The following is a 16,761-nucleotide window of genomic DNA, read 5'->3' on the forward strand; positions in this document are numbered from 1 at the left end:
ACCTGATGAAAGTCCCAGGGCACAGAGGCCAGAGCCACATTGGCCAAGTCATGTGTCCATCTGTGCCAAGCTGCAAAACAAGGAGCCTGTGATTGAGGCTCTGGACCAAGTTCAGGTTCCCTGGATGCCAGAAAATCCAACTCTAAACCCTGAGGATCATAGGATGTGGCCCAAAAACCAAGCAAACAAATTACAGAACAAAACAAAACAAAACTCCTTTGGATTCATATGGAACAATAAGCCCCCATAAATAGCTAAAGCAATTTTTGGGGGGAAAATATGGGAGGCATCACCTTCTCCAACTTCAAACTGTCCTACAAAGCAGTAATTATTAAAACAGCATGGTATTGGAGTAAAGATGGACTTGCAAACAATGGAATAGGGTTGAATATCCTTGCATACACTCTCCAATATATGAAATCTTTGATAAGAGAGCAAGAAATATGAAGTGGATCAAGGAAAGCCTCCTTAACAAGTGCTGGCAAAACATGACAGCTACATGCAAAAAAAAAGTGGGGGGAGGGACTCAGACTTCTATCTAACACCATGCACAAAAATTCAGATAAAAAATGGATTAAAGACCTCAACATCAGACCGGAATCCATAAGTTACATTGAAGAAAAGGTAGGCAAAACCTTCCATGATATTGAAGTCAATGGTATCTTCAAAGATGAAATGCCACTAACCACTGTGCTACTGCTCCAGCCCCTGAAGAGTATGTTTTAATATGACTTTTGGCCATTTGAACCTCTTCTTTGAGAAAGTTTCTGTTCATTTCATTGTCCCACTTTTCTAATGGGGTTGGATGTTTGGATAAACAAATGGGACTATCTTAAACTAAGAAGCTTCTGCACCTCAAAAGAAACTGTGACCAGGATACAAAGACAGCCTACGGAATGGAAAGGGTCTTCACCCATACCCTTTTGATAAGGGTTTAATATCAAAGATCTACAAGGCATTGGTTGAACTCCACAAGAAAAAAACATCCAACCCCATTAGAAAAGTGGGACAATGAAATGAACAGAAACTTTCTCAAAGAAGAGGTTCAAATGGCCAAAAGTCATATTAAAACATTCTCTTCAGGGGCTGGAGCAGTAGCACAGTGGTTAGGGCATTTGCCATGCATGTGGCCAACCCGGGTTCGATTCCCAGCATCCTGTATGGTCTCCTGAGCACCGTCAGGGATGATTCCTGAGTGCAGAGCCAGAAGTAACCCCTGTGCATCGCCAGGTGTGACCCAAAAAGCAAAATAAATAAATAAATAAATAAAACCTCTTCATTACTAATCATCAGGGAGATTCGGATTGAAACGAGATGTCATTTCACACCACAGAGACTGGCACACATCCAAAAGAACAAAAGCAACCACTGTTGGCATGGATGTGAAGAGAAAAGGACTCTCCTTTATTGTTGGTGGGAATGCCGACTGGTCCAGCGTTTTGGGAAAACAATAGAGACATTTCTCAAACAACTAGAAATTGGGCTGGAGCAATAGTACAGTGGGTATGGCATTTGCCTTGCAGTGGCTGACTTGGGTTCGATCCCCAGCACCCCTTATTGTTCCCCAAGCACCGCCAGGAGTGATTCCTGAGTGTAGAGTCAGGAGTAACACCTGAGCATCGCCAGGTGTGACTCAAAAAAGCCAAAAAAAAAAAAAAAACAACTTAGAAATTGAGCAAAGCAATACCACCTCTTGGGAATATACCCTGGGGGACCAAAAACACACAGCAGAAACACCATCTGCACCCCTGTGTTCATTGCAGCACTATTCTGCATAGCCAGAATCTGGAAACAACCTGAGTGCCCAAGAACAGACGAATGAATAAAGAAACTCCAGCACATCTACACAGTGGAATACTATGCAGCTGTCAGGAAAAATTAAGTCATGAAATTTGCCTATAAATGGATGGACATTTCATGCTGAGTGAAATGAATCAAAAGGAGAGGGACAGATATAGAATGACTGCATTTGTGGTATATAAAAAAAATTTATAGTAGAAGACTAATATCCATGGCCAGGGAAAATGGGTTAGGAGGACTAGTCAATGGTTGGAACTAACCATAAGTGCGTGTGAGTCTGAGGGTAGGTAAGATAGGGAAGAGACCAGTATGACAATAATAGCTGGGAATGCTGGACAAGATCCGAGTGTTAAAAGTAGGTAAAGAGATATTCTTGAGTCAATATTGCAAACCACAATACCCAAAAGGAGAGACAGAGACAGAGACAGAGAGGGAAGAAAAGCCCCTTCTATAGAGGCAGGCTGGGGGATGGGGTGAGGGTTGGAAGTGATGGAAGGGAACCTGGGGACACTGATGCTGGGAAATGTACACTGGTGGAGGGATGGGTGTTGGAATACTATGTGACTGAAATCTAATCATAAACAGCTTTTTGAGGGTGCATCTCACAGTGATTCAATAAAAAAATTTAAAAAAAAAAACAAAATACTTTGGTCTATTTTAACTAATTTGCAAGACACAGTGTATGTGCTATGTGGGGTACTGGGACTTGAACCTGGGATGCCGGTACGCAAGGCAAGAGCCCTACCTGCTGTACTATTATACTACCTCAGTGGTCTTGACATTACAGGATTTGATGAAATAAAAGCCTTGTCATGGTGCCTCTTTGGTTAAAATGTGTGTCTTGATTCCTCAGGTCTGGCTCCCCTGGTCGCCTTCAATGTGGACGTGTCCCGGACCTGGGTGACTCCCAAGGAAGGCCCTTTTGTGCTCAGCTCCCTCCTGCACCATGACTCCAGCAGCAAGCAGACCTGGTGAGTGGGGGGCAGATAGAAATAGGATGCAGGGTCTCTGGGGCGTGTTAGGCTGGGAGAAGGCCTTGGCACCTCATCTGAATGTCTGTGAAAGCATTCTTTTGCCTTGAGAAGGGAAGGGAAAGCTAGATGGCTGGAGCTAAAGTAAAGTGAGGAGAGCATTTGTCTTGCACGCGGCTTACCTGGGTTTGGTCCCTGGCATCCCATATGGTTTTCCGAGCACTCCAGGAGTAATTCCTGAAAGCAAAGCCAGTTGTAAAAATAACTCCCTGAACTTCACCGGATATGACCCAAAAAGCCATAAAGAGAAAGAAAAAGACAGGGAAAGCTGGAGAGATGTGGAGGTGGGCAGAGAGGATGAGGGCCAATCAGCCAAGCCCCTACCCTTCTCTACTTCGGTCTCTCAAGGGGCAGGTGGGAAATTAAAGTGTACTGGGACTGGGGAGGTGGCTCAAAGGGCTGGGGCACATGTTTTGCATGCAGAGGCCCTGGTTTGAACCCCAGCCTTACACTGTTCCCACGCACTGCCAGGAGGTACCCTCAAGCACAAAGTCAAGGTTAGCCCCCAAGCACCGCCAAGTGTGGTTCAAAACCCCCAAATAGTTCTGATAGTACAGAGGTTAAGGGCTTGCCTTGCATGGGTCAACCCCAGTTCTAACCCTGAGATTGCATATGTTCCCCTGTGCACCACCAGGAGTGACAGCACAGAGCCAGGAGTGGCCCCTGAACACTGCTGGGTATTTCCAATGCTGCCACCTCCTCCAATCCAGAAGCGGGTCAAATGAATGAATCAAGTGTAATGGTTAGACTGAATCAGTCTTGAAGCATATTGTAAGGTGAAAAGAGACAAGTTGTAGAGGCCCAGGAGAGAGTCAAAGGGCTAAAGGATGCGCTTTGTATGCGGGAAGCATGTCTGATCCCCAGCTCCTCATGGTCCCCTGAGAGACTGTCAGCAGCCACGCAGGATCATTGAGCCAAGGGTCGCCCCCAAGGACTACTGAATGTGACCTCAAAATGGGGGCTGGGGTGATGGTATAGCGGGTAGGGCATTTGCCTTTCAGGCAGCCAACCCGGGTTCTATTCCTAGCATCCCATATGGTCACTCGAGCACTTCCAGGAGTAATTCCTGAGTGCAAAGCCAGGAGAACCCCCTGTGCATCACCGGGTGTGACCCCAAAAAATAATAAATAAATAAATAAATAATACAAATACAAAACAAACCAAAATGTAAAAGGAAAGCTGTAGATGGTACTCCCCCAGAAAGATTCATGGGAGCACCTCTCTGGGCTAGGCCCTGAGGAAGCAGCAGTGAGCAAAGCAGGCCAAAATGGCTCCACAGGGAGACAGACAGGGAGGTGAAAGGCTCTGCCCAAGATCCTGGTGGGGCTGATGGAGAGGGTTCTGGTTTTGGAAACTCTGGAGTGTGTCAACATCGCCGGTTGTGACCCAAATAGCCAAAAAAATAATAATAATAATAATAAAACTAAAGAAGTTTTGTCAGGCTAGAGAGATAATTTGGGGGAATAAGGTGCTTGCCTTGCACATTGTGGTCTATCCAGTGCAATCCCTAGAACCCCAAATTGCTCTGTGGGCCCCACCAGGAGTGATCCCTGAGTGCAGAACCAGGAATAAGCTCTGAACACAGCCAGGTGTACCCACCCCTTCTCCCCTACCCCCCAATAAAAGCTTTTGGCTCTGGAAAATGAATTAATGGTCAACATTTGAACGTTGATGTTTTCTTTCCTTTTGGCAACTTTTTAAATACTATTTATTTATACTTTTTACACTTTTTAAAAAAAAATTTCAGTGCTAGGGAACCAAACCTGGGCCTTATATATGCAAAGCAAGTACTCAACAACTAAAGCCCCAGCCCAAGAACTCAACTTTCTTTTTTTTATTTTCTTTTTACCTTCAGGGCTAGGGATTGAATCCTGGGCCCCATAATGTGGTACCTGGAATCAAATCCAGGTCGGCCATGTGCCAGGCCAGCACTTTGACCTGCTGCTGTGCCTTACTCATTGCCACAATTCACCAGTCGCCGCTGGGAGGTTTTCAGTGTGTGACCAGTGCTGGTGGTGGGATTTGGGCAGAATCCTTGGGCTTTTATGAGTGGCACCACTCTGCCTTTTCTTCTGGAAGGGAGGGGTGAACACATTTAGTAGTGCTCAGGGGCCACACCTGGTGGTGCTGGAGGAGGGGCAGATGCAGTCCTGGCATTCTAATCATGGTGGGACCACAGCCACATCCTAGGCAAACGCCTACACCTCTGGATTAACTCTCCAGACCTCTGTTTTCCTTTTCAAACATTTTTGGTCATACCCATCGGTCCTTGGTAGAACGCCCAGCGCTGAGGATCAAACCTGGACCTCCCCCATGCCAAGCACGTACTCCAGTCCTTTGGGCTACCTCCATAGCCCTATGTGTATATATATTTTATGATGAACTGTGCATTTCCTTTTATCAGGCATCTGCCCAGCAATGGAAATACTGGATTGAGATTTATGCTTTGGGTTGACATTGTGGTCCAGACATTGCTGTGCATGTGCTGTCTGATCGCTTCACACACTCAAAAAAGTTGTGTTTAAGTCTGAGTTATTTGTTTTTGGGTTTTTTTTTTGGGGAGGGTCACATGCAACCACGCTCAGGGATTATTCCTGGCTCTGCACTCAGGAATTACTCCTGGTGGTGCTCAGGAGACCATATGGGTTGCTGAAGATTGAACTCGGATCTGCAGTGTGCAAGGCAAATGCCCTATATGCTGTATTAACTCAAGTCTGAGTTCTTTGTGATCCTCATTTTCCCTGTTCTCACACTAATACCTGGACAAAAGTTAGCCCAGCTCCAGGCCCCCTGAACACAAACACCTTCCCCTCCTCAGAAGCCAAGCAGCCATGCTGGGGCCTGGGGATGCACTCACCTTGCATATGTGAAACCCTGGGTTGAACCCCAGCATAGCAGAGCAACAACAAAAAGGTCACACTGAGCCAAAAGAGGGGTATTGAAGGACCCCATCCCCACCCCCACAGGAACAGCAGCCCTGAGCCCACAGATGGTGGGGGAAAAACCACCAGGCTCACAAAAACTTAAATACCACCTGCAGTAGAGGGTTGTGGAGGGGCGTAGGGTTTAATCTGCCTTGGGGGAGGATGTGGTGGGAGGCACTCTGGGTTCCTGCAAAAGAAGGAGCTGAGACCATGGGCCTGCAGCAAGGCAGGAAACCTACTACTGGCTGCTGGCTGCTGGCCACCGCTAGGCCTCCAGAGAAGAACAGGCTGGACACCTGGCACAAGGGCAGGTGGCCTTCACACTCTCCCGCGGCTTCTCCCCAAGATCAGATAAGCGTTGCTTGGCAGCTGCAATGGCCGAGCAGGGGAGGCGGGACACAGTAATGAAGGCCAGTCTGCCAGTCCACGGGGGACTAAGGGGGGGAAGTGGACCAGACACAGGTGAGAGCTGGGGACTTCAAAAGTGAACAGTGTGGGACCGGAGCAATAGGACAGTGGGTAGGGCGTTTGCCTTGCATACTGGGGACCTTGACTGGATCTCTCGCATCCCACATGGTCCCTGAGCACCAACAGGAGTGATTCCTGCACGCAGAGCCAGGAGTAACCCCTGAGCAAAGCATGGTGTGGTCCCAAAACAAACAAACAAAAAAAGGGAACAATGTGTCCCTGAAGTGTGTCTGCTGGTAGAGTCAGTCTTTGGTTACCTCATCCAGCCAGCAAACTTGGAGATGAGGTGGCCACGCCCCACAAGGGGAGTGAAAGGAGGGGACAGCCCAGACCCTAGATCCTGTGACCATGATCATAACTGCAGGGGGTTCCTGGATGGGTGGGGGAGCACCTTGGGGACTCAGTCCAGTGGGAGACAAAAGCTAAGCCTGGCAGTGGCAGCCCAGCACCTCGACAGGGCTCCCTGCAGGATGATGTCAGGATGACTCGGCTCCCAGAAGCACAGGTGAAAGTCAAGGTGAAGCAACTTGGAAAAGCCCTGACAGAGGAAAGAGCCTGTATTGACCACACCAAAAGAGGGTGTGGGTGTAGCCGCGGCTGAGCTGGGGAGCAGAGAACTGGGGGCTCTGCCTGGAGAATTCTGTGGACTGTAGGTAGGTTGTTCAAGAACTGACCTAATTTGGGGGCTCGGCTGCAGAGCCCAGAGAGCTGAGTTGCACCTGACCCTCTGCATCTTAGCCCCAGATGAGCTCCTGACAGAGGTCTGGGCGGTCACTCTGCAGATGTCCCTGTCTTCCAGGCCCTGCCCCAATGTCCCAGGAATAATGCGGTGAACAAGACAGACAGGAACCTGGGGAGATTTGGTGTAGTTGAGGAGGACGATGTAAGCTGGTAGACAGGAACATGTAAAAGAGTGAGCAAGAATCTGCCCGATGGGGACAAGTCCGAAGAAGAAATTGAAAAGGTGAAGTTGGTCGGAGTAGTGGTCGAGGGGTGGGGCTGGTTGCAGGAAGTGCTGGGGAGGAGGCGAAAGGCGGGGGGAGAATGAGTCAGGCTTAGAGAGGCGAGGATGCAGGCTGAGAGCAGGGCAGGAGTGGAGCAGGAAGATCTAGAGACAGAAGTTGTGTCCAGGTGGAGCTGAATGGGAGGTGTCTGAGAGGAAGGGGCTGGAAGGGGCCAAGTGCTGTGAGCTACCACAGGGGACATGGAGCATGCGGGCCTTTATTACTGTTATTGCTGCTGCTATTGTTGTTATCTGGGTGATCGCCTAGGCAAAGGAGTGACACAGTATGAATTGCAAGAGTAAATTTCAAAAGCAAAAACTAAACAGACCAGAAGCGCCTGGCGGGGAAAGTGCCAGGAAGAGATAGAAATAGGAGACAGAAATCAGGAGTAGAGGTGACAGGGTCTTCTTGTTCTGTTTTGGATTTTATTTTATTGAGTAATCCCAGCAGTCCTCAGGGGTTACTCCTGCTTCTGTACCAACAGGGCTTTCCTGATAGCTTTGATGGAGGGGTTGGGAGAAGAGATGAAGAAGGGTGCAACCGTCTTTGGCTCTGGGCACCACGTGGTGGTCACTGGAGCCAGCTGCAATGGCGGGAAATGAACAGGCGCAGGCTCAGGAGCATGATACCTCCAGTTTTGGACATTCTCAGTTTGGGGTGCCTGTCAGGAAATGGGCGATAATAGTCCTGTTACTTTCCTACTGTCACCATAACAACCATGTGGCTCATGGTGACACACACTTACCTTACAGCTCTGTAGGTCAGAAATCCTACTGGATCTTGTTTTTTGTTTTTTTTCTTTTTGGCGTCACCCTGGCGATGCACAGGGTGCTACTCCTGGCTCATGCACTCAGGAATTACTCCTGGCGGTGTTTGGGGAACCATATGGGATGCTGGGAATGAAACCCAGGTCGACAGTGTGCAAGGCAAACACCCTACCTGCTGTGCTATTGCTGCAGCCCCCCTACTGGATCTTACTGAGGTAGAATTGAGATGTCAGTAGGGTGGTGCTCCTCCTGGAAGCTCCTCTTTTTTTTTTTCCTGCCCTGTTACAGCTTCTTGACATGTTCTGTGTTTGTTGGTTTATGGCCCATTCCTCCCTCTTCCCAGCCAGGAGAGCAGCATCTTCAAATCTATTATTTTTTTGGTCGGGTTGTGGGGAGGCCACATTCAGCGATGCTTGGGATTTACTCCTGGCTCTGCACTCAGGAATTATTCCTGGCTGTGCTCAGGAACCACATGGGATGCCGAAGATCAAACCCAGGTTGGTAGCTGGGGCCGGAGGGATAGTACAGTGAGTAGGGCTTTTGCCCTGCACATGGCCTGCATGGGTTCGATCCCCGACATTCCATATAGTCTCCTGAGCACTTCCAGGAGTAATTCCTGCATGCAGAGCCAGGAATAACCCCTGAACATCACTAGGTATGACCCAAAAAGAGACGCGTGCGCACACACACACACACACACACACACACACACACACACACACACACACACACCACTTTGCTGCATGCAAGGCTAATGCCTACCCTGCTGTACTATGGCTCCAGTTCAGCATCTTGCCTCTCCTCCGGACTGTATTTACGCTATTGGGCAGGCTCATATATATCTCCCTATATCTCCCTATATCAAGCTCCTTCATCACATCTCTAGTGTCCCCTTTGCCTATTCAGGCTGGCATAATAGTTTGGTGGTAGAATTAGTAGGGTACATGCTTCCTAGGCCTGGAGTCCTGGGTCTGTAGCATACTCAGAGGGCAGGGGATTCAAATGAGGTAAGTCTGGGCCTGGGGGCAGAGGGTCATTGTTTCATGTCCTATAGCTCTGCTGCTCTGAATTCCACAGCTCTGCTGAAACCACAGGTGAAAAGGTGGGAACAGAGCTTTGACAAGAGTATTGAGGCATGGAATGGATCACCAAGGAGAGTGTGCTGGCCGGGAAAACAAGACCCGAGGCCCAGGACTCTAGAAACCTTGAGAAGTCAGACAATGAAGGAGTCTAAGGAGTTGCGAGACAAGAAAGGAGAGACTCCAGATAGAGAAGGAAGCACCAAATTGTTGGGAGGTTCCTCTCAGGATGGGAGATGCGTGATGAGAGTAGACTATAGACCAAACATGATTGCCATTCAACGTCTCTTTTGCAAACCACAGCACTCAAAAGGAGAGAGATAACAAAAGGGAATGCCCTGCCACAGAGGTAGGGTGGGATGAGGGCGATGGGTGTGGGAGGGATACTGGAATCAGTGGTGGTAGAGAATGGGCACTGGTGGAGGGATGGGTATTTGATCATTGTATAACTGAAACCCAAGCACAAAAATTTGTAAGTCAACAACTGTACCTCATGGTGTTTCACTAATAAAAATTTAAGGGGAAAAAAAAAAAGAAAGGAGAGACTCAAGGGGGTTATAATGCCCTAAACTCAGGGCTCCTGAGAGACTGAAGGAGATGAGGACAGAAATGTGTCCACGTGGGGTAGAGAGAGAGTATAGCGGCAAGGTGCTTGCTTTGCATGTCGCCAATGCAGGTTCAATCCCCAGCGCCGCATATAGTCCCCTGAGAACCCCCAGAGTGATCCCTATCCCTGAACACAGAGCTAGGAATAAGCCCTGAGCGCCCAAAAATAAAACAAAGCAAAACAAACAAAAAAAAAGACCACTGGTCATTCTAACCAGATAGGATACAGAGAGTTTTATTTATTTTAGTATTCTGTGAGGCAGGGCAGTAGGCGGATGAACAAGCAGCCAGGGTTGTGCTTTCGAGTGCTCCATGCAGCCTCCTACCTCAGCTGCCACTGGGACCCGGGCCCCTGTTACCAAGCACAGCCAGAAGCCCCTTCCCCATTTGCCTTATTCATCCCTGAGGATGGGGAGTGCATTCCCTTTCTTGGGGTTTCCCAGTCCACTCAGATGGGGATGGGAGTTGTGGAAAATGAGAACATTTAGGTAGCAAATGTTCTCATATCTTATTTGGGTTCATGATGTGGCTGGGAACCACATGTCCTGAGGCTTTTGGAGTTCATTTGCAATGTCCAGGCCCTAGCCTTCAGTGCTGGCTGACCCAGTGACTGGGGGTGCCAGGCTTCTCTTCTTCAGAAATGCTCTGGAAATGCTTCTTTTCTCCAGAATACTCACTGAGGCATGGCAGGACATGCCCCTGGTGGCCTCTGGGAAGGCTTCATCCCCTTCCCCCCTGCAGTCAGCCATGCTGCAGGCGACTTGCTTCACACCACTGCACCCCTAAGGATGAGCAAATGCCTTCTGTAGATGAGTGTTCTCAGTTTGGCCAATGACCTGCCCTGCCCAGGTGCATGCCTTCTCTGTGAGCCTGTGGCCTGGAACAGAACATCCCGAGGCCAGGGAGGAGAAAGGATCACCAGCAATTTAATGACTGCCACCTTTCCCATTCAGGCTCCTGGTCACCAGCCCCAGGACCAACCAGACAGCCGAGCTCCTGCATCGATGTTCCCTTCACAACAACGCACTCCACTGCCAGCCTGTGGGTAGGTCACCCCACCAGCAAGGGTACTTCCAGGGAGATGCCCAGTTTTCCAGCCCAAACCATCCCCACCATTGTCCCCCCACCCATGACTCTACCCCACCCACCCACCCACCAGCCCTTCCTTCTGCCCAGTCCTGGCCCAAACTAACCTGAACTCATAGCACACCCTCCCTGATGACGAAACTGTTATGCCTGGTTCTCTACTAAGTGCTTTCTTTACTATCCATCCTCAGAATGAAACCAACCAAACCCAGAAATGCACACCATTTTACAGAAGGGGGGGACTGCAATTGGAGTTATCTGTATGACTAACTCACCCTCAGTCATCTAGTCTGGCCTACACAGTCAGCAAAACCAACCCATCTCAACTCAATACACCATAGCAGAATCCAGCCCGAATCCCCCACTCCTGTTCATATTTACCCGCCTAGTATCTAGCACATGGCCTGATATTTATTAGGTGCTCAATAAATGCCATTACAAAATAGTTTGAAATAAGTTTATTTAGGGAAGAAGAAAAATGTAGAGGAAGGAGAAGAAAGAGTCAACTATCTCACCTACAAAGTGGTCTATTGATAGCGACCCCGACCTCCAAGTGCAAGCAGTTTATATAGGTTCCCAGTTTTGAGCAAGCACTATGATAGCAGTGATCAAGCAACAGTTGTCAGCTACTAGTCAACATTTGATAACAGTCAGTTTCTGGTTGTTCAAAAAATGGACATAATAACAGTTAGCCAATTTGTGGTTGTTCTGAAAAATGGACATAGTGACCACTCATGACCAGACAGATGATCTAGCAGTTCCTTACCAGAAATTACAAATTCAGTTTCTGAGAAACAGAAACTTAGGCGTAGTCAAAACTTAATGTTAGCTGCAGGCTTTCATGGCTGCAGTCTGGCTCTAGGTCTGGCTTTTGGGTGCCTAACAGCTGACAGCCCCTCAGATGTGTAAAGCAGAGTCCTTGTCTCTGTGAGAGAGGCGTGGGATTGCCTCAGTCACTGCCTCAGAAGACTACCCAGTCCAACAGGGGGCTTGGGGCCTGTGGTTCAAACATTAGAATTTCCTGAGCCCACACTGGGAAGGAGAAGAAGAGGTTCCCACTTCTGCCCCTGGGGTTGACCCCTGGGGGCTTGGTCCGTTGAGCAGTCCTTTGGCCTCCTGCACACCTCATGGTATTATCCCCCAGCTGATGCCTTTCACTGGTCCTGCACCTCAGACCAGGAGTCCCTGGAAGGAGGGCACCGGGCTCCTTACTTCTGAATCATCCTAATCCACACAAGGTTGGGCACCACACAGGCTTTACAGGCATGAACCAAAGAGTGAAGGCACTCAGGAAGGGCACTGGCCCTGGGTATGGCCAGACCTGTCCTTGAAGGGCCCCATTTGGCTTCTGAAGGCTTCCTGACTGCCCAGGGTGACCCTGACTCCATTCAACAGCCGCCCCCTTTACCTGGTCTTAACCATTTCAGAGCATGTTCGCATCCCAAAGGGTCGGCACCGGGGGGTGACAGTTGTCCGGAGCCACCATGGTGTTTTGGTGAGTGCATGAGGGAAGGGAGGCTGGGAGGTCTTGAGGAGGCTGGGCCAAAGTTCTAGAACTGAATCAACTTGATACCAGTGCTGCTTGGCTGATGGGATGAGCCCGGCTCTTCTCTGTCCCTGATGCTAATCTCAGAGCTGACTACAGATCAGACCCCCCCCCCCCCCCCGTACTGTTGCCAGGGCTGATCCATACTCTCCACATGACCCAGCACCTTTAGTGGGGGGAGGGGGCTAAGCTCAGCTCTGACCAGGCTCTGACTCCTGTCCTCAGTGAGGGGTAGACCAGTTCCTGTGTTTCCAAGAATTGAGGAACTTGGTTCTGGGATAGGGTGTTTGGTTCTGTGACTGGGGCCAAGGGTATAGATGGAGGAGAGACAGATTTTCACTTCCCTTTCTGTCCCTTCCCAGATCTGTATTCAAGTGCTGGCCCGGCGGGCCCACAGCCTCAACTCAGAAGTCACAGGCACCTGCAGTTTACTCAGCTCAAACTTCAGTCTCCAGGCCAAGGCTCACTTCTCCAACATGGGTAAGCTCCATGCACCCACTTGCCTTGAGCAGCTCAGCTGAGATCTTCCTACATCTCAAGAAGAGGCTCCAGGCCCAGGCAGGTGCAGGGATCAACGAGGCCCAGCAGAGTGGCAGGCCCAGACGCCTGTGAGGGGAATCATGGTAGAGCTAGGTCAGGGTTTGCCTGGAGGTGAACATGGAGACTGTCTGAGCCCTTCTGCGTATGTTCATTGAAGAAAATCTCCTGAATCCGGATGTGGACCCTGGAGACTGCCTCGGGAGCCAGCTAGATCACACAGAGAATGCAGCCAGGCGACGCCGGTCTCTGAAGGCACAGGAGGAGATGGAGGATGAGGAGGAAGCTGGTGAGGAGAGGCGGGTCTAGGGCATTCCCGGAGGCTGCCTCTGCTGACCCCAAAGCTGATGACATCTAAAGTGCCCAGGTGTGGGAGATAGGGAGAAGTAGCTGGATTCTATAGGTCTAACCTGTCCCAGCTCTACCCACCCTTACCCTATCTAATGAGGAAACTGAGGCCCAGAGGGCAAAAGTAAGGGGAGTCACTTAGGCCCCAAGTCAGGGTCTGAGCTGTTTCTGACTCTCTCTGCGTCTGAGATAAAGCTCTCCCAGTGATGGGGCTTGGGAAGGCAGGGGCCCTGCTGTGCATAATCTGCTCCCCTAACTTCCACCCCAATTCCAGGCCCATTTTTGACCTGCTCCCTGTCTTGGTTCAGGCACTGAGATCGCCATCGTCCTGGATGGCTCTGGCAGCATTGATGCCCCCGACTTCCAGAGAGCCAAGGACTTCATCTCCAACATGATAAGGAACTTCTCGGACAAATGCTTCGAGGTGGGCTCTCCAGGGCACTGGATGCACGTGGTCTATCAGGTCCCTGTTGCTGTTTAACAAAACACCTCAAAACAGTCAGCCATGTGCTCACAGTCTGCGGATCTGTATTTTGGGCTGAGGCAGCTGAGGCTCTTCTCCAGGTCAGGCCTGGAGTTAGTCATGCAGCTATAGGCAGCTGGGATGGAGTAGCTTGAGAGGGCCCCACTTGTCTGGGCCATTGTGTCTCCAGCAGGCCAGCTCAGCTCTTCATGCTGGAAAATTCCAAGAGGGCAAGCTCCAAAACACTCTCCAGCGCTCTTACCAAATCCCACTGCTGCTACCCCTTTGGCTCATCCTGTAGACCGCTTGGAGCAGGGACTGCCTGGGGACATGAATTCAGGGAGAAGTCTGGGTTTCCTTGGAGCCATTCCAGTCACACCTTCAACCCTTACTCGTTTAGAGGTTTCCCATGTGGGGGTGTGGAGGAGCATCCCAAGAGCAGACTAGCCCTGGCCTTAGTCACTCTCCCAACTTTCTTCCCATCTTGGCCTTCTTCTCCAGTGCCGCTTTGCTGTGGTGCAGTATGGTGAGGTGATCCAGACTGAGTTTGACCTTCAGGACAGTGAGAATGTGACAGCTGCCCTCCTCAGAGTCCAGAACATCACTCAGGTGATGAAAGTCACCAGGACTGCCTCCGCCATGCAGCATGTCCTGTGAGTGTGAGTTGTTGAGACCAAGGACCAAGGACTTGTTGGGTGCTGACTTGGGGCCCCGAGGCGCAGAAGCCGCCTGCCTGGAGAAAGTGGCTGGCAGAGGTGTGAAGAACAGAGGATCAGGGATTCACAGGGAAAGAGGAAAGCATTCCAAGTGTGCTGATAGAGGGCACCCTGGGCTAATCTCTGAAAAGTCTAACAAAGACTCCTTTGGGAGCTACAAAGCTCAGTGCTTAAAAGGGAAGAGCTTAGGGCTCAGGCAGCTTGGTTTTATTTCTCAGCTCCAGTTTTAAGTTGCAGGATCTGGTGTAAGCTGCCTGCCTCTCTGTGCTTCAGTTTCCTCAGATTAAAAAATGAGAATAAGGGGCTGGAGTGATAGCACAGCTGGTAGGGTGTTTGCCTTGCATGCAGCCGACCCAGGTTCAATTCCCAGCATCCCATATGGTCCCCCGAGCACCGCCAGGAGTAATTCCTGAGTGCATGAGCCAGGAATAACCCCCCTGTGCATCGCCAAGTGTGACCCAAAAAGCAAAAAAAAAAAAAGAGAGAGAGAGAGAATAAGAAGCTGGAGAGATAGTACAATGGGTAGAGCATTTGTCTTGCACACAGCCTATTTGGGTTTGATCCCCAGATAGTATAGCAGTTGGGGCACTTGCTTTGCTCATGGCCGACTTGGGTTTGATCCCCAGCACCCCATGTGGGTCCCCTGAGTTCTGCTAGGAGTGATTCCTGAGTATAGTGCCAGGGGTAAGTCCTGGGCACAGCTGAGTATGGACCCAAAACAAGGAGGGGAGAGAGAGAGAGAGAGAGAGAGAGAGAGAGAATGAGAGAATGAGAGATTGAGGGGACAGACAGCTAGCTCAGTGGACTGAAGTGCAAGCTTTGCATGCAAGAGACTTGGGTTTGATCCTCAGTTCTTCATGGTCCCCCAAGTCCTACCCCAGGGTACTTATTCTGGAGTAGCCTTTGAGTAAACAGTAGAGTCACATGAGTACTGTTTGACACAAAAATTTGTGAGAGAAGAAGAATATTTGAAGTGGAGGATTTTTAGAGGATTAAAATGGTTAAAATATATACCAGCAGCATCTGGCACAAAAGTGCTGTGCAAATATTAGCCATTGTTAATTATATTATAATTCCTACACACAGAGAAAGAAAAGAATTCTTTCCTGCCTTCCTTTCTTTTGTGTTTTTGGTTTTCAGGCCATGCTTATAGCTATGCTTATGCACTACTCCTGGTGGTGCCCAAAGGACCATGTTGTGCTAGGGATTCGGACCCAGGGCTCCCACATGCAAAGCATGTGATCAGCCCTTTGAGCCAACTTCATGGCCCTGTCCAGCACTTTCTGTAGGGAGAAGGCTGCTAGTGGACCTCAGGGGCCATTGCCACCTCTCTTTGAGCCTTTGTCCCTCCCATTTCAAAGCAGCTCAGTGAATAACCTCTCCCCTGAGCTTAGTCATCCCTTTGGCCAACGTCTTCCTTCATTTACTGTCTCATACTAGGGACCACATCTTCACGCCAAGCCAAGGCTCCCGGAAACAGGCATCCAAAGTCATGGTGGTGCTCACCGATGGGGATATTTTTGATGATCCCCTTAACCTCACAACAGTCATCAACTCCCCACTCATGGAAGGCGTTGAGCGTTTTGCTATTGGGGTAAGAGTCAGAGCTGGGGAGCACCTGACCCAGTGTCTGGGATAGGGAGGAGCCAGAGGTTCTTGAGGAGCACCTCCAAGCATGCACTCAGCCTGCTCTGTTCACATGCACTCACCATCTTCTGTGCTGCCAACCCTTGTGTCCCCTCCCCTCTCCATCCTGACTTGCCCAGCGATGATGAGTGGGAAGGCACACTGAGTGATGAGAGGGAGCTGGGCATTCGGGAAACACTTGTAGGCTGGGGCTCAGAGTGTGCCTGTTTTTGGTTGGGATGAGGATGAGGTGGGGAAACAGGAACTGGAAAGGAGGAGGTGGGGGGCAGAGGGGCCCTGCCCTCTCTCTGGGCCTGGAGAACTGGGGACTGAAATGCCATCCAGCCCCCATAGTGCTGACCAGCAACCCAGGGCCTCTGTGCAGGTGGGAAGTGCATTTAATAGAAGCAAAGCTGACGCGGAATTGAGGTTGATTGCCTCGGACCCGGATGAGACCCACACCTTCAAGGTGACCAACTACATGGCACTGGATGGGCTCCTGGAGAAACTACAGCAGAAGATTATTCGCATGGAAGGTGAGAGCTCCAGGGCCCAGGCTGTGAGGTGGCAGCCCTATCACAGGAGGCCCAGACCTGCACTGCAGCCCCTCCCTGCCCCTGCACCCCCCCTCCCTACATACTACTACTTCCATGTGGCATTCTGGACAACTCCTGTCAGCTCTCTGAGCCTCAGCTCTTCCAGCTCTGAAAAAGCAACAATATCACCAGTGCTCCTTACTTTTGCCAAATCCCAGAAAGGT

General features: G+C 50.0%; 1 protein-coding gene across 1 annotated transcript in view; it reads left to right on the forward strand.

Annotated features, from left to right (window-relative positions):
- Positions 1-2,637: 2,637 nt before the first annotated feature.
- The window catches only part of ITGAE (integrin subunit alpha E), a gene marked incomplete at its 5' end in the record, with an annotated part of 48,429 nt that continues 34,305 nt past the window's right edge, over positions 2,638-16,761 (forward strand). Inside the window, 9 exon segments of the mRNA XM_056126497.1 lie at positions 2,638-2,771; positions 10,633-10,724; positions 12,193-12,260; positions 12,674-12,791; positions 13,009-13,158; positions 13,505-13,620; positions 14,161-14,312; positions 15,816-15,969; positions 16,387-16,537. Coding sequence (XP_055982472.1) covers positions 2,638-2,771; positions 10,633-10,724; positions 12,193-12,260; positions 12,674-12,791; positions 13,009-13,158; positions 13,505-13,620; positions 14,161-14,312; positions 15,816-15,969; positions 16,387-16,537 — 1,135 coding nt within the window.

Source organism: Sorex fumeus, unplaced genomic scaffold, assembly GCF_029834395.1.
Source record: "Sorex fumeus unplaced genomic scaffold, SorFum_2.1 ptg000063l, whole genome shotgun sequence".
In the NCBI taxonomy this organism is placed as follows: domain Eukaryota; kingdom Metazoa; phylum Chordata; class Mammalia; order Eulipotyphla; family Soricidae; genus Sorex; species Sorex fumeus.